General features: G+C 44.5%; 2 protein-coding genes across 2 annotated transcripts in view; both read left to right on the forward strand.

Annotated features, from left to right (window-relative positions):
* The window catches only part of LOC118286491, a 6,430-nt gene extending 3,173 nt beyond the window's left edge, over nt 1–3,257 (forward strand). The window contains exons 4-6 of the mRNA XM_035610974.2: nt 240–340; nt 795–945; nt 2,057–3,257. Coding sequence (XP_035466867.1) covers nt 240–340; nt 795–945; nt 2,057–2,506 — 702 coding nt within the window. The 3' untranslated portion in view covers nt 2,507–3,257. The remainder of the gene's footprint in view (nt 1–239; nt 341–794; nt 946–2,056) is intronic.
* A 1,791-nt stretch (nt 3,258–5,048) lies between these two features.
* Nucleotides 5,049–22,867, forward strand: sgpp1b (sphingosine-1-phosphate phosphatase 1b). The gene is made up of 3 exons (XM_035609948.2): nt 5,049–6,223; nt 11,972–12,061; nt 17,542–22,867. Exons 1-3 carry the CDS (start codon nt 5,426–5,428, stop codon nt 18,091–18,093), a joined length of 1,440 nt encoding a protein of 479 aa, XP_035465841.1. The 5' UTR covers nt 5,049–5,425; the 3' UTR covers nt 18,094–22,867.
* Nucleotides 22,868–24,629: the final 1,762 nt, after the last annotated feature.

A 24,629-nucleotide genomic window follows, 5' to 3' on the forward strand; every position in this document is an offset into this window, starting at 1 on the left:
CTCCTCTTCCTCCTCCTCCCTCCTCCTCCTCTTCCCTCCTCCTCCTTCCTCCTCTTACTCCTCCTCCTCTTCCCTCCTTCCTCCTCACTCCTCCTCCTCCTCCTCTTCCCTCCTCCTCCTCTTCCTCCTCACTCCTCTTCCCTCCTCCTCTTCCCTCCTCTTCCTCCTCCCTCCTCTTCCTCCTCCCTCCTCTTCCCTCCTCCTCCTCCTCCTCCTCTTCCTTCTCCTCGTCTCTGCAGGAGCCAGCTGAGGGCAATGTGGAGGCTCAGATCTTCTCAGACGCACTGATTCAAGCTCCAGTCTCGAGAGCCGATCACCGGCTGTGGATCGTCAGCAGCAGGTGATCAGAGCGACTGTTACCTTATGCCCCCCCTTTTCATACTTGACGTTTGTAAATACAACCCACAAGCATCATGACATGTTTCTCCAAATGACCTGTGTTGACATTTAGCTGAGAGCGACCTCTAGTGGCCATGTGCATTATGACCCTTGTCCTTTTGGAGAAATGGTGGAAGAAGCACGATTAGGGCCCACACTGGGACGCCCTGGAATCGAACCACCAAGCCAGAGGTGTAACCCACTGAGCTGCAGTTCGCATGATGTTGTCAAAGAGCCAGAAGAGACTTGTAGGAGCTAAAGGGGGCGTCACAAAACCTGCGACTCTGAAAGTGGACAACTCTCGTTCGTTCGCTTGAAGCTCAGTTGCTCAGACTGTCAAACTTGTGTTGCAGGGTTTTAAAAAGAACTGAGCGTGTAAATGTTTCAACACGTTTCCTTCTGTCTCCCGTGTGAAGTCTATCATCTCTGCCTTCCCGCCTCCGGCAGCCTCCGTCGCCTGCGAGAGCGAGAACAAACCATTCAACAACGTCGAAAGTCGCCTACTTCAAGAGGAAGTATGCGGAGGAGGAGGATTTACACGGGGGCCTGCGTGGATATTTTCAAAAAGTAGGAACCTTGTTCGTTTGTCGTTGTTGCTGTCGTTGTCTGCTCCTTTGATCGGCGGCGCTGCGGAACCTTGACCTGCTCCTCTGTTCCTGCGACTCGTCATGAATCCTCTTTTCTCTCTCGTCCGTCAGCATCACTGCTGCTTCTTACTCCGTGTGGATGATGTTCAGTCCAGAATTGTATTCAGCCCACATGGGAAACCAGGAGTGCAGAATAACACAAGTTACAGGACAGCAAGAACAAAAGCACATGAATATCTCCTGTACATACGACACAGAACACAACGAAGACTAAAACACCTTTACAGTCATGACAGAATTCACAATTTAATCCACATCAATGTCAAAGTCATGGTGACGGGATCAATAATTATTAATCCTAGTGTTAAATACAAAACAGTTCTTTGTCAGGAGAGGTCTTGAATTGCTGCCTCCCTCGTCGACGGTGGTGGAGGAAATATTCACATCCTTTACTTAAGTACAAATACTGCACTGTAAAAAAATAAATAAAATGCATATGTGCATGTAAAAAATGCATGACAAGACCTGCCCTGAAAAATAATTAAATTACTTAAAATAACAGGAAAACGTCCTATTCTAGTATTAAATAACATGAAATGATATATAAAACAACATTTTACTGTCGTAGTGGAGGTGAGGCTTTAATCCCCCGATCGTTTTCTCGATGAATCGATTGATTCATTTTGTCAAACCAAAACCTCAAAGTTATGAAAAAAGAAGTTCAATTCTTTAAAAGAGGGTTATCAAACTCATTGTTTGGTCTGTTTTTGAGCAGTTTGATCTGTGATACATGTTTTTTATTGGGAAAAAAAACTGATGAAATGAGAAGAAATTTGTCGGAGTTGTCAGAAAAATTAATTAGATTTTTTTTTAAGTGTAATATTTGCAATTTTTGGACGCAGGTCAGTACAGTGGCACAAACAGAGAAATGACAGAACATTGTTGTGGTTCGATTTCTGACCTGCCTTCGCTCCTCCGATGTCTTTTATCTGAACTGCTTCGGATGAAGGTGTCACGTGTCGCGTTGGAAATGTCAAAAAGCGCAATCGGACGGAATCTGGCGTGACGCCTCTGTGCTCCTCCCCCCGCAGCACCTGATCCTGCAGGAGGACCGCAGCTGCATCCTGAAGCTGTCCCTGGAGAAGCTGAGGTTCCTGGAGGACCCCGAGGCCTACCTGCGGCGCTCCGTCCTCATCAACAACCTGCTGAGGAAGATCCACCATGAGGGGGAGGAGCCCGAGGAGGGGGAGGAGCTGGAGCCCGAGGAGGGGGAGGAGGAAGAAGAGGAGGAGGAGGAAGTAGAGGAGGAGGAGGAGGTGATTGGAGAGGGTGGGCGGCGGAGGCTGACGTACCCGGACAGGAAGCGAGTGAAGGTGCTGGTGACGGACTGCTGCTCCCCGGCGTTCGGCCTGGACGACCTGCAGCGTTACCGCCTAGTGCCCTGTTACCCGTCGGCCGGTTGCCTGTACAGCCTGGGGACCTGCCCCGGACTCGCCCCGGGCCACCAGGTCCTGCTGTACGACCTGGACGACAACGGCTGACGCTCGGGGAACCTCACCGTCCAACGCCTCTGATCGCAAAAGCTGGGGAAAAGGCAAATTCCTTTTTCCGGTTTACCACCAAAAGCCCTTCAGGGGGGTCGCCATCGGCAGGACGTCGCCTCGGAGGTGAGACGCTGAGGGACCCCGATTCTTCTTCTGCCTCAGAACTCTACAGGGTTTTCAAACAGTGTCAAATGTGAAAAGACGCTGAGCCGGATTATTTTTCTTATTTTATTTTCTATTTTGCTATTGCCGTGGTGTTGACGATATTTGACGTCGCCGTTGCTCGTGTGAACACAGTGAGCGTATTCAGGGATTTACAGAAATGTGTGCGTGATATGCTCCTGTGATCTTTCTGTCTGTGACCCCTCCGAGGTGCTTTCACTGCCCGTGGGACGACGTGTTCGATGTCCTGTGCTCACTCAGTGGAATGTTGGTTTGTTTTTGTCATCGTCACGTCACGCTGCTGCTCTCTGCTGCTCTCTGCTGGTCAGCGGATGAACGTGGAGAAGCTCCTCTCCATCAGAGTGAATGACGAGAAGAACAAAAATGGTGACACTGCAGTTGTAAGCAGATATGATAATTTTTTATGGATGTATTTTCACACCGCTATAACTCTGACACCAGAATTTCCCAGCTTGGGATGAATAAAGTATTTATCTATCCATCTATCTCCCATAAGTGGAATCTGATGTGTATCTGGTATAAACTTCATAGAAGTCACATTCATAATAAAGTCTATCAAAACATACCTATATCTGCGTATAACTGCATTATAATATCATTCCAATATTCTTATGAATAATGAATAGAGCGGGTTAAAGTAAAGTGTTGCTGAAAATAATGTTTTGAAAATTGTCAAATCTTTTATGATAAAAAAAGTAAAAGACATTTTGTCAAAAAAAATTTTTTTGCAGCCAAATAAAAAATGTTGTGCTTGAAATTCAGCTTCTTTTTTGTTGTTGTTGTTTTTAAGCTGAATATCAAAGAGATGAATTTCTTTAAATTCATATGATACTATTTCATATTTTCCTACTTTCAGTGCTGATTAAAAACAGCACCGGGGACTGAGTTTTTTGCTTAACAGTCAGAAGATATTTTAATATTTAAAGCGGCATAAGGCGATTTAATGATTCATCCTTTGTCAGTGTTTCTCTCTGCGCTGGTTCTTTGTGTCTGTTTTCTTTGTGTCTGGGAGTTTCACTGAGTTTTGAAAATGTGCATCCTGATAACAATCCCTACAGTGAGTTACAAAAAAGGAAGGCCACTATTTTTAAAAATGTGCTATTTTAAATTAACAAGAATTTATATTTTGATGAAAATGCTTGTTCCTTATTTAAGATAAACTATTTTGAAAGAAGGCAATTTAACTTTTTTCAGGTGATTGATTATTAAATAAAGTATTCAACGTGACAATGTGTTTTGATGCTTTTTTGTGTGGCAGTGCTTTAATATCTATCTATCTATCTATCTTTATATCTATATCTATATAGATATATAGATATATATCTGTCTATCTATCTATCTATATATCTATCTTTATAAATACATCTGTCTATCTATATACATATCTATCTATAAATATGTATATACAGTATATACAGTATATATAGATATATCTATAGAAATGTACATATAGATATATATATATATATCTGTCTCTATGTATATTTCTAAAGTTGTGTAAACTTCAGACTAAGCGCGGTCACCTTACGTCGTGACGTCTTAGGGATGATATTGTGCGTGCGCCGGAACCACTGCTGCCTTCAAGTGCTCCTAGCAAAAATCAAACTTGCTGGATGCTGTCACAACAATGCCCGTTTATGTCTACCCAAGGGTTCAAACCTCAAAGCCAATATGAATAATTACAATTTATCAAAATTTTTTAAAAAAGGAAAGCAGCTAATCCTCACAACCATGAGGTACTACTCAATGGATCATCGAATTGGACTGTGTTCCGCAGGTAAACTGATAAAGAAATTGTCAAATACATGTAATATGGTGAAATACGTATATATTTTCCTCTAAAATATGGTTGAGTGGAAGTAGAAAGTTGTAATAAAAGTAAAATACGAGTAGGTCAAATTAAGTAAACTTATACTTTGGGGTAAATCTGCAATCTAAAATGTCTGGGGTCCCCAGATGTTTGGGGGGTTTTCCCTGTTGTGTCTTGTTTTTATTTTTTTCGCTTTTAACAAAATCCATAAATAAACAGTATGGCTCAAAATTCTTCACAGTGTCATGAAGGATCGGGTGCAAAAATATGATAAAATAACGTAAATAAGAAAGAAGAGAAAAACGAAACAAAACAAATAAATAACCAATAATTAAATGAAAATAAAGCCAGGGTCACTACATTACTCTTTTTCACAACTCTAAGGGCTTTGACATACAAAATGAATCCATGGTGAAATATATTTTAAAAAGGAGGTTTTAAGTTTCATATACTTGGATTTGTTTTCTAATGTAAAAGTTTCCAAGCATCCGGTTGTGGCTTTGTGCCACTTCCGGACGAAGGGTTGCATTCATTTCCGACGGCACTTGAAGGCAGCAGGGGAGAGGGGCGCGCGGCACTGACTGTTTCCACAGAGCTGTCATTTACAGCCAGAGCGCTCGGGGAGCGGGTCACTGAACGCACCTGTCCCGGTCCGTCTGCCCGGTACCGTCTCTCCGGTCCCGTCTCTCCGGTCCCGTCCGGCTTTTCCTCTTTTATGTTTTAAACAACACAACTCGTCGTTTTCAACAACTTGTTGTTTAAACCAACGGTTCTTTACTCACTCGTGAGCCTCAGTCCGCCGCGATGCGCGGGCTAGCCGGCTAACGTTAGCCTGGAAGAGTTAGCATCTTAGCATCCGCGGTTCGTGCGGGAAAGTCGCGGAGTCGCGAGCTGCTTCTCCCCGGAACCAGTCGGATTGAACCATGGTGGAGAGCGACGGGCTGGTGGAGCCGCTCCGCTGCCTCCAGGACCCGCACCTCGTCGCCCGCTTCCAGCGCCTGTGCGGGGTGCGAGGGACCTTCTCGAGAAGCGTCCCCGCCGGAGCTGCTGCCGACACCGACACCTGCGGCGGCGGCGGCAGCAGCAAGGCAGCGGAGCGGACTCGCACGCACGACAACGGGGCATGGAGTAACCACATCACCGCGGGGGAGGACAGCGAGAGGGAGGGCTTGGCCGTCGTCGGGGCTGCTGGTGCCGGGGGCTCAGTCGAAGCGACAGCGGGCGGGGTTCGGAGGAGGATTACGGACTGTGGTGTCGACACAACCCGCGGGGACCGTGGGAGCGGAAACGCTCCCCAGAACGGGGCAGTGGCGGGCGGCGGGGCCCCGGTCGCCCCGCGGAGCGGCACGGTGAAGCCGCTCCGCAGGAACTCTCTGACGGGCGACGCCGGACAGGAGTTCCTGATCGAGAACCGGCTCCTCTACTACCTGTTCACGCTCGGCACCGAGCTGGGCAACGAGTTCTTCTACACCGCCTTCTTCCCCTTCGTCATCTGGAACCTGGACGCCTTCGTGGGCCGCAGGCTGATCATGGTCTGGGTGTGGGTCATGTATCTGGGCCAGTGCACCAAGGACGTGGTCGGCTGGCCGCGGCCCGCCTCGCCGCCCGTCGTCAAGGTGGAGATGTTCTACAACTCGGAGTACAGCATGCCCTCCACACACGCCATGTCGGGCACCGCCATCCCCTTCTCCCTGTTCTTCATCACCTACGGCCGCTGGGAGGTACAGTAGTAACACACACACACACACACACACACACAGACACACACACACACACACACACACACACACTCCACCACACACACACACACACACACACACACACACACACACACACACACACACACACACACACTCCAACACACACACACACACACACACACACACACACACACCACCACGCACACACACACTCCACCACACACACACACACACACCACCACACACACACACACACACACTCCACCACACACACACTCCAACACACACACACACACACACAAACACACACACACACACATACACACTCCACCACCACCACCACCACACACACTCCACCACCACCACCACCACACACACACACACCACACTCCACCACACACACCACACACACACACTCCACCACCACCACACACACCACCACACTACACCACACACACCACACACACACACACACACACACACACACACACACACACACACACACACACACACACACACACACACACACACACACACACACACTCCACCACACACACACACACTCCACCACCACCACACACAAACACACACACACACACACACTCCAACACCACCACACACACACTCCACCACACACACACACACACACACTCCACCACCACCACACACGCACACACACACACACACACACACACACACACACACACACTCCAACACCACCACACACACACTCCACCACCACACACAACACACACACACACACACACTCCAACACCACATACCACCACACACACCGTTTCTCCATTAATCGATTAGTTTGTTTGGTCCAAAAAATGCGGAAAAAAAGATATCGTGTTTCCCAAAACTCCCAAGATGATGTTTTGTTTTGTCCACACACCAAAGATCTTCAGTTCACTGTTACAGAGGAGCAAAGAAACCACAACATATTCACATTTAAAAAGCTGAAATCAGAGAATTTGGACCCCCCCCCCCGAAATAACTGAAATATGAATATTACAGTAATATATATATCTGTGATGAACCTATAACATCTGCTGCGAAAAACTTGCAGATCCATATTATTGTGGAAAACAGAAACCGAAGGCAGCGTTATCGTAAGAGATATTTGGGATATTTTTTTGGGGGGGGCCGGGAGCGATAACCAATATTAGCGAGTAACTGATAATTTGGCCAATTTATAAATATGGAAAAAATAGAAAAAATGTGCAATGGTTCCTCCTTAACCATAAACTTAATTATAAACAACTATAAATAAAAAGAAAACACAAATGGAACCAAATATATATAGAACTTGAAAGCGATATACAAAATAAACATGTTTTTTTTTTTCATATGGGCAGAACGTAAAAACGCTGATACCGATACGTCCGTGAAAGGCCAAGAGATGAATCGGTCGGGCTCGAGTGACCTTCACCCACTTGGCTCTAACTCGTCCCAACGTCACAAATGGCGGCGGCGGTGGCGTGAATTTGTCTCGGGCTGAACGTGATCCTCCGATCCCTCACCCACCCACGACTGCCCTGAGAGACTCTGCCCTCCGAAGTCAGTCCTCTTGAGTCTGTGTCATGAATAATTAATGAGCGGTTGGATACGGTGACAGCGACCAGCGCGACTGCGCGAGGACACTTCCTGTTCGACGGTGAAATTGAGCTCACTGTGGCTAAGACAGTGAGTCTGCAGCCAGTCAGGCGGGAAACTCGTCATGTAACAGAAAACAGAGTTCTTAGTTGGAGGGAAAACGTAGAGCCAGATCAAGAGAAAATGTAGCAACAATTTTGATATTTGATCAATTATATTCATAGTATTTTAGTCAATAATCACACCGGTAGGAGGTTGTTCATTGGTTCTCCGCTTGCACTTTGTCACGTCTCCTGGAATTCTAACGATGGCGACATCTCATGTGTTTTCTTTGATTTTACTCCTCAGGGTTCGTTGTCGTTGCGGACTCAAGTGAACATCAAACAACAACTTTAAAAAAAAAAGACCTATCAAAATGAAGAACATATTTGTTTCAGAGACTAATCATCGCTACGTCTTTATGACGTCAACGCAGGTTCCTCTCTTCTGTCGCGTTCCCGCCGCCACATTTTAATGTCAGCCACCGTCAGAGGAAACGGAAATGGCAATCTACTGCGCAACCAGTCACGTTTCGATCTCTTATCGTGTCGTGGCTTCTTCAACAACCATAGCTGCTGAATTTATTCCCCAGGGAAAGTTTTGGTAAAAACTTAAGACAAAGGGAGAAAAAAAATCTAAAAAGGTAGAAAATATTTCAATCCCCAGTGTGTAATTTTTGTAATTGATTTCATTTGTTGAGTGAAGCGTCGTCATCTGTGGTCAGTGAAGCGTCTCTCGATGACAGCTCGCAGTCGACCTTGTGTTTTCCAGCTCTGGGGGAGATCTGCTCCAGACAGTCCATAAAAAAAAAAAAATAATGTCAGAATTGTCCCAAATCTCTGGAATAACATTCGTGCAGGCATTTTGTTTTCACACCGTTGTTCTCTGTTGTTCTTTGCTTCAACCTCCTCCTATTCACTCTGGAGGAACAGCCCTCCATTGTGTCCGACAGAGAGTCTGTGCACTCCACCTCCATTGTCTCTGAGTCCGCACGGTGAGGAACACCAACGACAATCCGCAGGAAGTCCGTTTGTTTCTTATTGGACTGAGCGACGACAGGGACGGGGGGCGAGTGTGTCAGGAGGGCAGATTTATTTGCTCTGACCAGAGCCAGAGTTCGGTCTTAACAGGTGTGGAAGTTAGTTAAAGTTATTGCACAAAACATATTGAAATATGCTCATTCTGAAGTGGCCCCGAGCGTCAAACACAAAGTTGACGGAGCGTCAGACAGGTTAGTCTACTTTTTTTTATGACGGTTGTGCAGCCGTGATATTTGACATTTCGACTCCATCTTCGCTGCACTGTGACGACTTTTTCGGAGCCAAATCAAAGTGAACGGTTAATAAGTTAGACCCGTTCAGTTCCTTGTTACGCTAACTGCTAGCTATCGATCACACGACCAAAAGTTCAATATGTACCGAGCTAACTGAAGACTGTGAAATCCCCTTGGGGGGGTAGTAAGTGGAACCTTGCGCTAAGAATACGTTGTCAAATTTACAAAATTATCCTAGAACAGTGGCTGGTTAAATTTGACCGGTGACATTCTGAGAAAAATAAAAGATTAGTACAATGTTGTGCTGAAAATAGATATAAAACTTGTTTCCCATGATGCTTTGTCGCGTTCTCTGGACAGTTTGTTGGTGTGTAACAGTCCTAACTCTGGTTTGAGTGGCAAGATGTGTAACATGCGTAGGATCGCTCGTGTTGTGTAGTTTGAAATCACGGGGCCAGAGCAGAGGTGGGATTGATTTATCCCCCCGGTCTGCCTGCCAGAGGGAGGAGATAAGAGAGCCGACCCCTGACCTTCGTGTGTGGGACTCCGAGATAAGGACTGACGTAGAGCATGTATCTCTGTCCTTTCTCCTTCGTGTCACAAAAGGTCTCTCCTTCTATCCGTCAACTGTAAAATTTAAAAAAAAAAGAAGATAAATCCATGGCTTGGTTGAACAAACCATTTCATAAAAGCAGACGATCAGCTTGTGTGGAACAGCCGATAAGATGATAAACACTTTCTGAATCTGAGGATCTCACATTTATTTTGGTCTCAGATTTGCTCTGACTGGGATTATAAACAACTGACACCTGCAGGCGACTGACGGAACTGCACCTCCAGCGCAAGTTTTCTCTGCCTTGGCCGACTTGTCCGAGCAAAGCAGGAATGTTTGGATTTGGACGGGCCGCAGTCAGAGACGGTCCTCCTCCTCCAATCCCACCACCCTCGCCCAAGCATCAGACAGGAACTGGAGCCAGATGTCTCAACAGATGATCATCGCAAAGAGCCAACTGACGGCAGAAGACGAGGGACAAGGAGAGGAAAGGAAGGAGGAGGAGATGGTAGATGAGAGGAAAAAGGGAAAGGGATGGAGGAAAAAGTTTTCCTACACATCAGCGAGTGAGCGCTTCATCTACATCATAAGTTGTATAAAGCTTTTTCGTCTGGTCCCGTCGTTGAACACAGGTTTACCCGACTAGTTTACCCTTTGGCTGTGTGTGTGTGTGTGTGTGTGTGTGTGTGTGTGTGTGTGTGTGTGTGTGTGTGTGTGTGTGTGTGTGTGTGTGTGTGTGTGTGTGTGTGTGTGTGTGTGTGTGTGTGTGTGTGTGTGTGTGTGTGTGTGTGTGTGTGTGTGTGTGTGTGTGTGTGTGTGACTTCAAGCAAACCTAGAACCACAAGCAAAACAAAAAACACACCACGTCCATGAAACGGTGCACGATGGCCGCCGCCGCACCGCAGTGATCACAGGCCTGAGGCCAGAGCGAGCACGAGAAGACGGACGTGGGACCCGCTGACACGTGCTCGCTCTGTTTGCACATGGACACGGAGAACACAACACGTCGTCCAACAGATGGTTTTCCTCCTCCCCCCTCCGCAGCTAATCCTCACACACATGAAGACGCCTGTTTTCTCAACCTCTACACTGACCTCGCTTTTGAACGAAGCTCTCCGAGTTTATAATTAACACGTTGAAGCGAAGCCTGGTGATTAGAGAGTCACCTGTAACGGCGTGTAGCCCCATCGAGTCTGACTCAACAGCCTCTGAACAGACGTGGTGAGGCGCCTCTGCCTGCCGTCAAATGTTCTCAACAATCCGCCGTCAAATGTTCTCAGATTTGAGCCGTTGTCAGGTCCAATCAAAACTTTCCACCAGCCCGTTTGTTCCCACACCGCAGAACCTCTGGACCAGGTTGTAAAATGGGCCTGGAGACTTCCCTTGATCGAAATACACTCTAGTATCTTTGGTTTTTCTTTCTTTTAGTTTCACCTCAGTGTTCGTCAGGGATGCTCGAGACAAGACGCTGACACGTAAAGTGACGCAAGACTCGTTCATCTCGGCGCCGTGTCGGTCTCATGACCAGACTTTTAGGCGCATGCTCATGTGACTCGGATCAAAAATTGAAGCTGTGGCTTTTTTGCAGTTTATGCTGAGTTGAAAACAAATAATCTGAGTCACATGTGGGGGGGGGGTCTAACTTAAAGCTGCGGCGTGAATCCAGCCTCCAGCTTCATATCCCTCCAAGGCTCCAAGGATCATCTGATAAGGAAACAGCAGAATTGCTGAAATATTCATGAGTCCACATTAGCAGATAATTATACCCCAACTGCACACTGAATGCAGCTGAACGTCCATTTCAGCACACGTATCAGGAAGATGAACATGCCGAAGTGTGATACATTCACTTTGATACAGCAACTCATTAAAGAAATTTAATTGAGGCTCGATGTTTTACAGTTGAACTTTGAATTTGATTGAAAGTAACTATAAACACAAACACAACCAAATATAGGAGATGAATTAAGAAAATATTTTTTTACGCAAACATAAATGTACATATTTTAAATTTTATTTATTATCATCCTCTGTACTATATATATATATATATATGTGTATATGTCTTTATATGTCTATATAACACACCTGTGCAATAATGTCTTTTAAAACATTTTTTTTTCCAATTTTATTTTTGTATTACTATTATTTACCTCAGTCACATAATATAAATTCTACAGATTATCAGCGTATCAGTGAATCAAAAAGTAATTGACGGATTCACCCAACGTAACGTCCGACTGTTTTAATTTCTCGAACTGTCGTGTGATCTGGTGTCGATGATGGTCTCCTGTCACCTCCACAGTACCCGCCCGCGCTGGGCTTCGCTCTGGCTCTCTGCTGGTGTCTGCTGGTCTGCGTCAGCCGGATCTACATGGGGATGCACTCGGTCCTGGTGAGTCTGACCTCACGCACACACTCACACAGATGGTGCCACCGTTGACACCTCGCAGTACAAATGCAGCGTCACTCTGTGTTTGAACATGATATTCGACCGGCAGGAAACACTATCCAGCAGCTTCTGGTGTCGGCAGCAACATCACCAGTGTAACGTCACAACAGCTGCCCGTGTTTGTGACTCGTCTCAAATTAGAAATGTGGAGAAAAATAATTCGATAAATTTCCCTTTACCCTGACAGTTAAAATTACGTCTGCTAGATGTCTTCCAGTGAGAAATTCGGAATTGATGAATTTGCAAATTAGTCTGGGACATCTCGGTTCATTTCCGATTGCCGGGAGGCGTAACCGACGGACGCAGACCAAAATGCCTCCGGACCCAATTGTATAGACCTTCAACCAGTGAGAGCAACGAATCATGTCTGCTGAGCAACAGACAAGAGCAGAGAGGAGACGTCTGTGATGTCTGTGATGATGTTGCTCGTTTATGTGGGAGAAATGTGAAAACATCGGGTTCATTTTAGTCAAATGCACGTCGCTTCGTTCATCAGCGGCAGCCATCTTGGTTAGTTACAGAAGTCTCTTCTCTCCGCGTCGCAGTATAAACCCCGCCCACTATCATATAATCGGTTGTGATTGGAGCGGCGAGTTTTCCTGTCGGAGGAAAAAATCACTTCCCAGTGGCGGAGATCCACATCAGAGAGTCCGACCGAGGGGATTTAAACGAGCTCCCAGAATTCACCTGGGTCCCAGGCTGAGTAGGTCCCCGTTGAGCTGAGAAACGTTCCCACATCTTTTCCGCACAGTGAAGCGACACAATGATCGTTATGAGCTTTAACCTGTAATCTACACCTTGAGCCTTTGTGTTGTTATTTGTGTGGCGCGATGAGCCGGCAGGGTGTGAAACAGGAAACTTCTCCTACGATCGGAGGTGGAATCTGAACCCAAGTCTCCAAACAAAGGTTTTTTTCCTGCTTTGGACGTTTGAAGTTAACGAGTGTCTGCCCGCTGACGCTCCTCATCCGCCCCCAGCGGGGCTGTCGTTGTTTTAATATTGGACGATGATCCCACTGTGTTCCTGTCCAGTGTATCAGCTGTTCCCTCAAATCACTTCACGCTTCAGGTTTGTGGTTTCAGAGCGTGTTTTCATTGCGTTTGCACATTTTAATCCGCGTACAGAAGATTAGACGCAAAGACGAGGGACGAAAAAATATTCTCTTCTACATTAAAATAATGGAAGGAGCTGTTCTCATTCACGAGATGTTTTGTTTTACTGGATCCTCTCTTTTCTTTTTATGGGGGGGAATCACGTCCCCCGACATGCTCGGGCCTGTACATGTTCCACGCTCAGTGCAGATGTGTGAACGTGGGCAGGACAAGAAAAATCTCACGATTCTCACTGGAAAATTTTTTTTGCAGCAGGCCTGAACGAATGAGGTCACCGCCGTACAACACAGGTGTTGTCACGAAACACGGAATCTAACACCACCGGGCGGGCGTGTCTCACCTCAGGTTTCCCGACAGCATTACTGTATTATGAGAAGTGACAGTTACCAGAACACAACCTCCTTGAATTCAATCACCAAATCTTAACACACTCGTGCCCCAACATGCGTCTGATTAGTGTCATTATGTACATGAATTATTCCGGGGGGGGGTGTCTCCCCCGGTAGGTGTTGGAACAAAATATCTGCGAAAAGAATGGATTCATTCTGGGAAAACTGGTCCAATATCAATATCAACGTTGTAGATGAACAAACTCTCAGGTCACTGTGGTGGTCACAAGGTTTCCATTTGCTCCTCTAGACGTCCGGAAGCTTCTAGAACGTTTCTCTGATACGATGGTTCATAAGTTATTCCAAAGGAGAAACGTGGGAACATGGGAGCCTGCCTCCAGGTGGTGTCGCAGTCAGGAAACGTCCCCCTCAGGAACCACGGACTCGAGGGTTCCCGCCTTCGTCTCTCCCACTCCGCCCGCGACGGTCCATGTTTCTCCTCAGATAAACGAGACCTGACCTAGAACAACATGCTACGATGATTAATTCAGCAGTTCGTCAGATTCACGGTGAGTCATCCTGGACCAGAGCAGCTCCGGACTCGCTTCAGACAACTCGTCTGTGAAAACCAGACACGACAAATCCGCCGTCCCTTCAACGAGCCACAGTCTTTCGTAAGAAGAAGCTCATCGCTGCGATTATGGCTCTGAGGGCGAGACGTCCCAAACTCAGTACTCGACACGCCTGAGATGCAACATTACATCTACAGAAACGGCTTTCTGTTTCTGTAAATGAGAACCTGTGAATAACCTGTTTATGTTGATGATGTCGAGATCATTTTTCATATACAGTCTGTGGTTTAAAGCAGATATAATTGTTGATTTCCACAAGCAGGCGTGGTGAAGCTTTTTCCCATCGAGGGCCTAATATAAATCCATTGAGATTCTCCTTCTCATTCTGAATCATCGATCACACGTGTGGCTCTAACTTCTCCGTGTACGATGGATCAACCGCTTCTCATGAATTCTCCTTCTCGGCGAGACTCGCTGTCAAAACAATTAAAAAGCTTCTAGCGTCATCCGCCCGCATTTGTCCTCGCGACTCATCCGGGTTCAGCTGCTTGTTTCCATCAAATTGATTCTTATTTTCTAATTGGTTAAATCGAAAGTATGAAGCCGAATTAGCTGTAATCTGAGATAATTCTCAGGCCAGTTCTGCAGTCGTGTGGCACATCTTCTTCTTCCAAAGATCCTCCGAGGATGTTTATTCCTCGGAGGATGGGAATCTTTGACAATGAATATATAAATATGTCTGTTGTGTCTGTATGTTCGGCTCCTGACTGAAGGGTGTGAACTAGACGGGGCACAGAGCAGGAGAACTGGCGTCTGTGTTTTCTTTAATGCTGTTTAAAAAAAAAAAAATGTCTGAAACGCACAACGTCAGAGCTGGAGCCACGAGATGAGATCATCATCACCATCAGTGTTTTTATTTCCACCTGATCGCCCAGTGGGATGTTTGCTTTGAGACGCCGTGGTTCGGGGAACATCTGGGGACTTGTTGTGTTTGAGGGAGTGGAGCCTCGAGCACATGGCGAGCCTCGAGCGGTGCGGCCGTGCCAGGTCTGGAAATCATCACGCCCAATCAAACCACTTCCTCCTCCTTTGTTCCGCAGGAAGAGCTCGGAGACAGAGGCGATCTGCAGGGCTTGTTTTTTAAATGAGAACTTTCACTCACATGTTTATGTACAGTCGCCAGTATTTAAAACGTACACTAGTTAAAACTAATGCAGCCATGAAGTAAGGGGAATTTTAGTTTTTAGTGAAACTGCTATTGGTTTTAAATTAAATGTGGATTTTTTTGCTTCATCTGAATCGGAAGAGTTTTGTTTGTTAAAACCTCTTAAAGCCCAGTTTCCAATTATTAATGGTTTCTGGATATCATTTAATATTTGTGACTAAATAAGAAATAAGATTGAAGATTAAACTTTATCAATCCCACGTCACTTGTCGCAGCAGCAGCAAGAGTTAAAGGCATCGGGGAAAGAGGTAGAATGACAAAATATAGAAAAATATACCATAACAAAATTGAAAAAACAATTTTTAAAAAACATAAAAAGATTATAAAAGAAGAGGCTAATTTGCTATTTGACATTTCGAGGCTGTGTTAATAACCAAGCTGAAAGTATTTGCTGGTTAATCGATTAATCATAAAATCAAGCAAAAAAGTTGTCGCTTCAAGGTTTTGTTTTGTTTTTGTTCATTTCTAAAGAAACTGGAATATTTTTTCAAAGAATTTTTCTTCAGATATTTTATAATCCCAAACATGTTTTTTGAGAAGTAAACCATCAGAAGATTATTGGATGATATTAAGTCACAGCCCTCGATCATTTTTTATTTTAATCAATTTGAGTTTCAGCTTCTGAAATTTGAGGATTTGCTGCTTTTCTTTTGGAAACAGACATTCGCCTCCGTCTGACACAATAAATCACACACAAATCAATCATGGAAACGATCTTTAGTTTGCGCGTAGCCGAAGGAGGTTGATCTGACGTGACTCCACGTTTACGACTCGTTATCATTCGCCTGGTCGTCTACATGTTCAACTCTTGTAACGGACACCGCTGATAGCAGGGTCCACGAAGTGGTTACGTCTTCCACAGTCACAGTGGGGTCACGCTTCATGTTCAGGACCATCAGTGGTTCTGTTTCCACACTTTACACTCGTTTATTTCATTCTGAAGCTTCTCCCAGATGACTGCAGCTGTGCTGCTCCCGTCGGACGCCGTGAAGAGCTTTCACTCGCCGTGTGGTCGTCTTAAAGAGAGGGAGGGAGGGAGAGCGCTGATAAAAAAGTATGTGAGATAAAATCTCAGTCGTGCGCGTTATCTCTCAGCTGCGTCTCCTTGAAGAGGTCGCACAGTAAAACGTGTCCTTGCAGTTGCCCTGCCGGGGTCACGAGGTCGTTGCTGTGACGCCAGCTCTCGATTAAAGATGATTTATAACGTCCATCAAATCATTGAACTCCAGTCAACTCTACAACCTCTGTAATGCAATGGCGTCTGATGTCAGATGGTAGTGGTGATGTACACAGTATGTACAGAGCAAACGAGATGGGACCCAACACGCAACCCTGAGGCACACCACAGGAGAGAGCGGCCTAAACAGAGAAACGTCTACCTGAGAGGTAGGAGGGGAACCAGTCCAGGGCGAAGGAAAATCAAATATGAATATGACAGATTAAAAACAAATAGCCATAGATACAACGGTTCGCACATAGAAAAATCCTACAGGATAATTTAGAAATGAAAAGTCTTTATTGCACCAATGACTTGTTGCACTTGTTGGTGAAGTGGAATATGTCTCAAAATCATTATTTTCACAGTTGTTTTTAATGTAGTTTTATATTGAACCTCCGTTTACATCTATTACTGTCGATATCAAGCAATGGACCAATTATTTTTTTTTGAATTGATAAATTGTTCTGTAAACTGATCGGTCCAAGAACACGTCTTCAGTTTTGTTTCATTTTTTTCATTTTTGTTTAATCTGAAAAAAGATGCAGTTTCTCGAAAAATAATATATATATATATGAGTGTTTTAGAACTTGATTGTGTCCAGTTATGTTTTCTGTGCTGTTATAAAAACTCTAACCCTTTTTACAGTTGATTATTACAGGAAATTAATGAATGAAAAAATGTCAGCACTGAAGCATTTATTTATTTCATAACAATAATAACTATGCAGAAACGTTTAAACGGGTTAAATCCACGTGAGTTGTCGTCAGTAGATAAACGCTTGTGGCAAATCTTTGACTTTGTGTCCAGAGGTCACTGAGCTCGCCGAGTGATTTCCTGTCAACAGTCCTCAGCTTCCCTCACCCATCAGGAGGAAACACATTGCCAAATTTATCTCAGAAGGTTCTTATCTGATTCTTATCTGCACCCAAAGTAATAAAACATTTGTGTTTTCCGTCTCCTCCGCAGGACGTGATCGTGGGCGTCCTGTACAGCGTCCTGATCCTGCTCTTCGTCCTCCCCGCCTTGGACCTGATCGACGACTTCAACCTGACGTGCCGCTACGCGCCGCTCATCATCATCTCCTTCCACCTGGGCCTGGGCCTCTTCTGCTTCACCCTGGACACCTGGAGCACCTCGCGCAGCGACACCGCCCAGATCCTGGGAACGGGCGCCGGCATCGCCCTCGCCTCCCACCTCAACCACTGCCTGGGCCTGCTGCCCGACCCGACGCCGGACCAGCTCCCGCTCGCCGTTCGCTCCCTCGCCGCGGGCCTGGTCGCCACGGTCCTGCTGCGGCTCGTCCTGGGGGTGCTGGTGCTCATGGCCACGCGGGAGCTGATGAAGGCCGCCACCATCCCGCTGGTGTGCCGGCTGTTTGGCGTGCCCGGGGGGGACGTGAGGAAGGCCCGGCAGCACATGGAGGTGGAGCTGCCGTACCGGTACATCGTCTACGGGACGGTGGGTTTCAACGTGGTCTTCCTGGTGCCGCTGCTCTTCAGCTACGTGTGGCTCTCCTGACGGGACGTCGGCTCGCTGTCGGTGTTATCAAACCACTTCCCCTGCCAGACGCCGCCTAGCTGACAAGGCGTTCAGGATGGACAGAACAGGAGCAGCTGGTCCCGACGCCCAGGATCGTCTGGTGGATCAACCTCGAATGATCTTTTAGATTTATGAAAAAAATCAAATCATCTAATTCCAGGAGAATACAACGAGGACGACATGGTGACAACCACTCGTCCTCGACCAGCTTCAATCATTTGAAAAGAAAAGAATCAAAAAGAAGTTTTTCACCGAGGCCTCTGAGAGACTGACAGATGCCACTGATTGCTACTGATAAACAACCTGTGTCTTAGAATTTACATTTTTATTAAAGCTTTTATTACTACTATTATTATTGAGAGCACAGACAAAGAACCATACAGGGGATTTATGTATTACAGGGAATGTTGTATTCATCAATTAACCGTTTAGTTTGAAAATTCCAACTTTTTTCTGTGCAAAACGTTCGTTTGGTTCTTTGTCTGAACGCGTCTGAACATTAATATTCTAAACTTCCTCAGGAGGCGATAAGGTCCACGTGATTTTTATAGTAATTCATTTCGTCTACAATAATTTACGAAATCGTGAATCAAAGCGTTTCTCTCGAAGGGCTCCTCCAACTTCCTGTCTTCATATTGTCCGCTCTGAGATCGACAACGGCACATACGTGATCCAGACGGACGGAGTCACTCTGTTTTTGTCCATGAGGACGATTGGAACCAGTGCATTTATATTTTAAACACTGTAAAAATACAAAACAGTATATTTCCTGTTTGATAACGTGGAGAAAACGTGACCGTGCAGAGCAGAATATTAATTATTAACAAATAAGATTTGTTTATTGGGAGTATTAGTACGACGGCGTATTAGTGCCCCCCCAAAAAACTACGGAGCCGAGGGGGAGGGGCTAATATTCAAAGAGAAGAAGAAAAAAAATTCTGACATTCATGTTTAGTTCTTCAAGGAGCTTCATGAACATAACACGGCGTCGAACATCGGAGCCTGAGTAAACATTTCAGAGAAAATGTTGTAAATCGAAACAAGAAGTCGTAATATTCCTAAAGAGACGTTGTCGTACACGTGAGTCACCGGGACGAAGAAAAACGCCAATTTACTTCTCGTTCGTACCGAAGGACCCCTCTCGAACCTCTTTGTTTTTTTCTGTGCCTGCTTTACTCTTTACAAAACTCCTCTCAAATTGTTGCCTGTTATGCAATTAAGATTTAATTTTGTCCATTTAAATCTGATCGTGACAAAACTGAAATTCACCATCGCAGTTTTTCCGTCAGTTTTCGTGGGGGGATTCCGAGAAGGAATTCCACGTCCACACACGATGTCACGTTATTCTGAAACACAGGACAGGAAAATGTTTCGTGCATGGTTTCTGTTCCTAAAGAAAAAATCTCAAAAGCCATCACATGTTGGGTTTTTTTCAAACTCATCTCTGACACATCAGAGACCGGCAGGTAGCATCAAGGGCCCATGCTGGATATCAGCCACACCCTGACCCAGGAATAGAACCCTGACCCTCAGTGGTCAAACCCCTCTGAGCAATATGACATAAAACATCTGGAAACACTTGTGCCTGAAATAACTGTCTGGATTAGTTATTGAATTAGGAAAATAGTTGAATTTTCCTTCAAGAGATTTTGAGAAATGTAACAGAAGATATTTTTACACGACGGTCACTTATTTTTATTCGTCCTCCAGAACTGCAGGCGAAAGTTCTGGTCAAAGCTGACGAGCGGATGTTTTTATTCTATTTCAGATTTTTTTCACAGTAGAAAAATATATATAGATATATGATTTTTGTTGTTGGATGAAGTAAGATTCATTTTAACAAACTTTTTTGAAAACGTCGTCGGGAACGCTTTCTCTGTCATGGAGGAAACAAACGACTCTCCCACGGGGGGAGGAGCCTCCGTGGGTTTAGTGCCTTGCTCCAGGGCACGAGGTGATGTGTTCAGGTGCTGCTGCTGTCGAGAGGAACTTTTATCACGAGTCTTAATTCTGCAGGTCGTTTGTTGTCGTCTGTTGAATACGGTACTGTCCCGATGTGAATGCACTGTTTCCCAGAATGCACTGTTTCCCCCACGAGCCGGAAAGAACCGGGGGAAGTTGGTTCTGAATATCCAAAAAAATCTCAAAGATTGTTCCAATCTGAGTCGGGATTTAGAGAAAGTGAAGTCAAATTAAACCAGAGTTTAGAGAGCTGAGTTTTTATTCAACATATTTACATTTCAACAATTTCCATCATTTTTATTCTTTTTTGGGGGGGGGGTTTAAAAGAGTTGTTCCAGTCGGTAAAATCCTGAACGTAGCTCAGGAATCAGACGCTTTCAAGAAGAATGAAAGTGTTTAAGGCAAATATTTAGTTTTACGTGTTGATAAAGTTTATATTAAATCATAAATATATCATAATGGAGCAACAATTCAAAGCCCAAAGCTACTCAGTTTTAAGTGAAATGAAACAATTAAATTGTTGATCAGATTATCTGGACTACCTGCTCAGAAAAAAACAAGATTGTCCTTTTCACACAGACAGAACCCAGAATTTAAAAATTGGTCACATTTTTTTTTTCAGGCGCAGAGCGAGCAGCTTCTCCCCGACACTTCTCCCCGGCTCGTTTCACTTCCTGTGGCCTCTTTGTCATGACGGTTTGCGTGTGAACGCGACTTCCTGTTTCCCTCGTCAAAACACAAACTTGTGTCTTATGATATTCTGCAGCTCAACTCGTCCTCGTGTCCTGACAGTTTCCTGCAGACGGAGGAACCATCAGGGAAATTAGATTGACAGGCGAGATTAAACCAAACGTGTGTGTGTGTGTGTGTGTGTGTGTGTGTGTGTGTGTGTGTGTGTGTGTGTGTGTGTGTGTGTGTGTGTGTGTGTGTGTGTGTGTGTGTGTGTGTGTGTGTGTGTGTGTGTGTGTGTGTGTGTGTGTGTGTGTGTGTGTGTGTGTGTGTGTGTGTTAGATTGAAGAACGTGTTGGATTATTGCTTGATTTAGTTCAATCTGTGGTAGATGAGCTGAAGCAGAGCCGACCGCAGGAGATTCAGAGGCTGTGATGAGGATTTTTAATTTGTTTGTTCAGTTAAAAACGTTTTTTTTAACCTAAAATACTATTAGAATACATTGAATAATCTGACAAATTAAAGAAAAAGAAGAAGCACAAATATGTAAATGTTAAAGTTAAAATCAAACATTAAAACATTGCGACACTCTCCCGGATTGTAATTGAACCCCGATTCAAAAATTTCCAGAAATTGGCAAAAATCCTAGGATTTGGTAAAAGTATGTCCCAAATTTTCCTATTTGGTAGAATTACAGAATTTGTTTGGATCATGACAATATGACATCATATAAAGAATTCTTTATTAATTATGTTGCATCATATAATTGTATGTGGCGTGATCCCAAATTATGTTCTATCAGTAAAATCCCAGATTTTGTCATAATCCTAAATTTCCTTTATTTTAATCACGTTTAAAAAGAAAACAATCAAATATTATTTGATTTGGTTAAATATTTAATTTGTTTTATAATATTAGGATATTAGACCTAAAATATATTTTGTAATCCCAATTCTAGTTTTTGGTAAAATGTCAGACATACATTTAATTATGATACAATCCCTCATTTACATTTGATAGAATCCCCAAATTTTGTTGTAATTCAAAGATTTTCTCAATAAACTCACTATTTTATTAAGGAAATTACAGAAAACTAATTTTTCTAAATTGCTTAACTAAATTTGTTAAATTGTTTTCATAATCCCAAACATTTTTTTTTATTGCACCTTAACACTCAAATGTTTCGGCTCATAAACACAATCAGGGACTTTATTAGTTTATACTTAAATGATAAAAGTATTTGAACCTGTAGAAAATTAATATTTTCAGCTCCCTTGTGCCCCCTGATGGCTGAACATCACAATGCACTTCCTGATCGTAATAGCTTCCAAAAATTCCTAAAAGTTTGTCGTAGTCCAAAAATATTTGCCATTTGGCAGAATTAAAGAAAAGTTGTTATGACCTAAATTAATAACCTCTGCTCCTCTGCGCCCCCTGGTGGCTGACGGTGCACTTCTGCTCTCGGCTGAACTTCATGAAATTTTGTCTTGTCTTATCGAGACGTTTTCTTTCCGGATCTTAGAGAAATTTACTTTTTTATATATATAAAAATTCTTTCTGACCAAAAACACGGAGATTGAAGCGTCTTCCCTTCGGTGCCTCGATCGTTCAGGATGAAGAATATTTTTTTTTTAATCCACGTGTGAAAACTCTTTTAGTCTTTGGTCTTCTCTCCTTTCGCCTTTTGCACTTTGTGACAATAGAGATTAACGTGTCGGAACATTTCTGGTAGATTTTTATTAAATTTTATACTTTATGTAAATTCAAGTGTTTTCCCGAAACGGTTGCTCGTTTGTAACAAGACGTTTTTATGTTTATGTTCATTGAAGTCAAAAGTATTTTATTTTCTTAACCCTTAGACATATTCTTTTGGTTCATCGTCCGTCTGTTTGGTTGAGACGTTTTCATTTTTTGAAATGTTTAATTTCCAAAATGGAACAAATCCATCTTAGAAAAATATCTCCAGCGGATTCATAGATTCTTTATTTCATCACTCTCACGATTCCCTGTTTTCAGTCGTGTCCTGATCACCACATTTCATTTTTGTTCATTTGATTCATAATTCAGCTTCATTTTTGTCTGATTGTTTGTGTGGAAATTAAATAAAAACAATTCACCTGCTGCTCTTTGGTTTAATCTTTTCTACGTAGATAATAATATACAGTGAGGTTGAAAAGTGTTTTGTGCTGCGGCAGAGATTCAACTGTGACGCTCAAGAAAAAATATGAATAAGTCTTTTTACATGGAATCACTTGTACTGTACGACAGATGATTTATGACTCACACGGACTCTGAGCTGCAGCTTCACGAGAGCCGACAGATGTAAACCAGCTGCGACCACACTGCAGCTGCATCGACCAGAAATTTTTATATATATTTCAGACATCAAGAGAAAAAAAAATGAAAGTTGAAAACTTGTGTTTATTTTGTCCGCAGAACTTGATTTCACAGAGTGTGTGTGTGTGTGTGCGTGTGCGTGCGGGGGGGAATCATGTTTGAACTGGTCTGTGAGACATGACGTCATCTGGGCCACAGATGGTGATGTGGTGGTGATGTCACACTGCGACCAGATTTCCACTTCGCTCGGCTTCAGAGCTGCACCAGAGGAGACGAGCTCCAGCAGAGGAGGCCGTCGCCCTGAGTTCACCGACCTCGCTGTCGCGTCCGTGCGACGGCTGGCGGTTCGGAGGCGACCTTTGCCCTGTGACGTGGAGCGTTATCGTGCTGGAAGAAGACGGTGAACCGTAAAGAGACGTCGAGCTTCTGAATAGCTTCTCGGCCAGGACGTCGTTGATACTTTGATTCATTTGTCGAACTGTAGCAGCTCTGGATCAATATTTGACTCAGAGGCACCGACAGGAAATCCTGATGTGGACGATTGAGATTCTGGAAGTCTTGACCGTTTTCTGCATTCTCCCGCTTGTCTGATAACTTTGAGCCAGTGCTGAAGTGTCTGAAGCCTGTCTTCTGTGTCCTGACCTGCAGAGGGCGACTCTATGAGAACGTGACTCTACTTCTCACTTAATTCATAACGTCAGTGAAACATATTCCTGAGGAGTTTATGGTCAATCTCCAGTTTCAAGTATTGATGTTCATTTTGTAAATTACAGTCCATTTAAAGTCACACAGACCATAAAGCACCGGATGCGTTGGGGGCGTGGCTACAGTGTGATTGACAGCTGGTACCGTCTAATGGGATCAGGTTGCAGGTTTAGGTGGGCGAGCTCTCAGTCAGACCACACACCCCTGCTGCTCCAAACATGGTTTCTTCTGGGGGGGGTTTAAAAACAAGATGGCGCCGGCGAAAATGCCAAATTCGAGGCTTTAAAATGGCCGCTTACAAACCAACGGGGTGACGTCATGGACGGGTTACCGCTCGGTTGAGACAAGATCAGCTGCTGAATATATCCACCAACACCAAACACACACACACAAACGTCTGCAGCTTCACTTCAAAGGCTCATGTTCATCAGTTCTTCACAACAACAAGATCAGAAAGAGAAGAAAAAGGGACAAGATTTTGCAGCTCATGTTTCAACTGCATCGACTCAGAGTTTAAACTCTTGTCTTCGGTGTTGAGGCCTGAAATGATGAGCGACGGTTATAAGTACAAGGTTTTCGGCTCCACTTTGTTTGTTTCAGCTCGTCCTCTCGCTCCAGCGGCCGCGAACGACCCACGTCTGATTTGATTTGTTTCTGTGTGACTGAGCTGCTCCACTTCAGATCTGGGTCAGATGCAAAGCTTCAATCCAAACAAGCTCAAGGCCTCAATTACCCAGAGTGCTGCTGCTGCTGCTGCTGCTGCTGCTGCCCCCTGCTGGACGACTGACGACCTGTCTGTTATTAAGAAATCATAATACATCTTCGTCATCTTAAAAAAGATT

This window comes from Scophthalmus maximus, chromosome 15 (assembly GCF_022379125.1).
Source record: "Scophthalmus maximus strain ysfricsl-2021 chromosome 15, ASM2237912v1, whole genome shotgun sequence".
Classification (NCBI taxonomy): Eukaryota; Metazoa; Chordata; class Actinopteri; order Pleuronectiformes; family Scophthalmidae; genus Scophthalmus; species Scophthalmus maximus.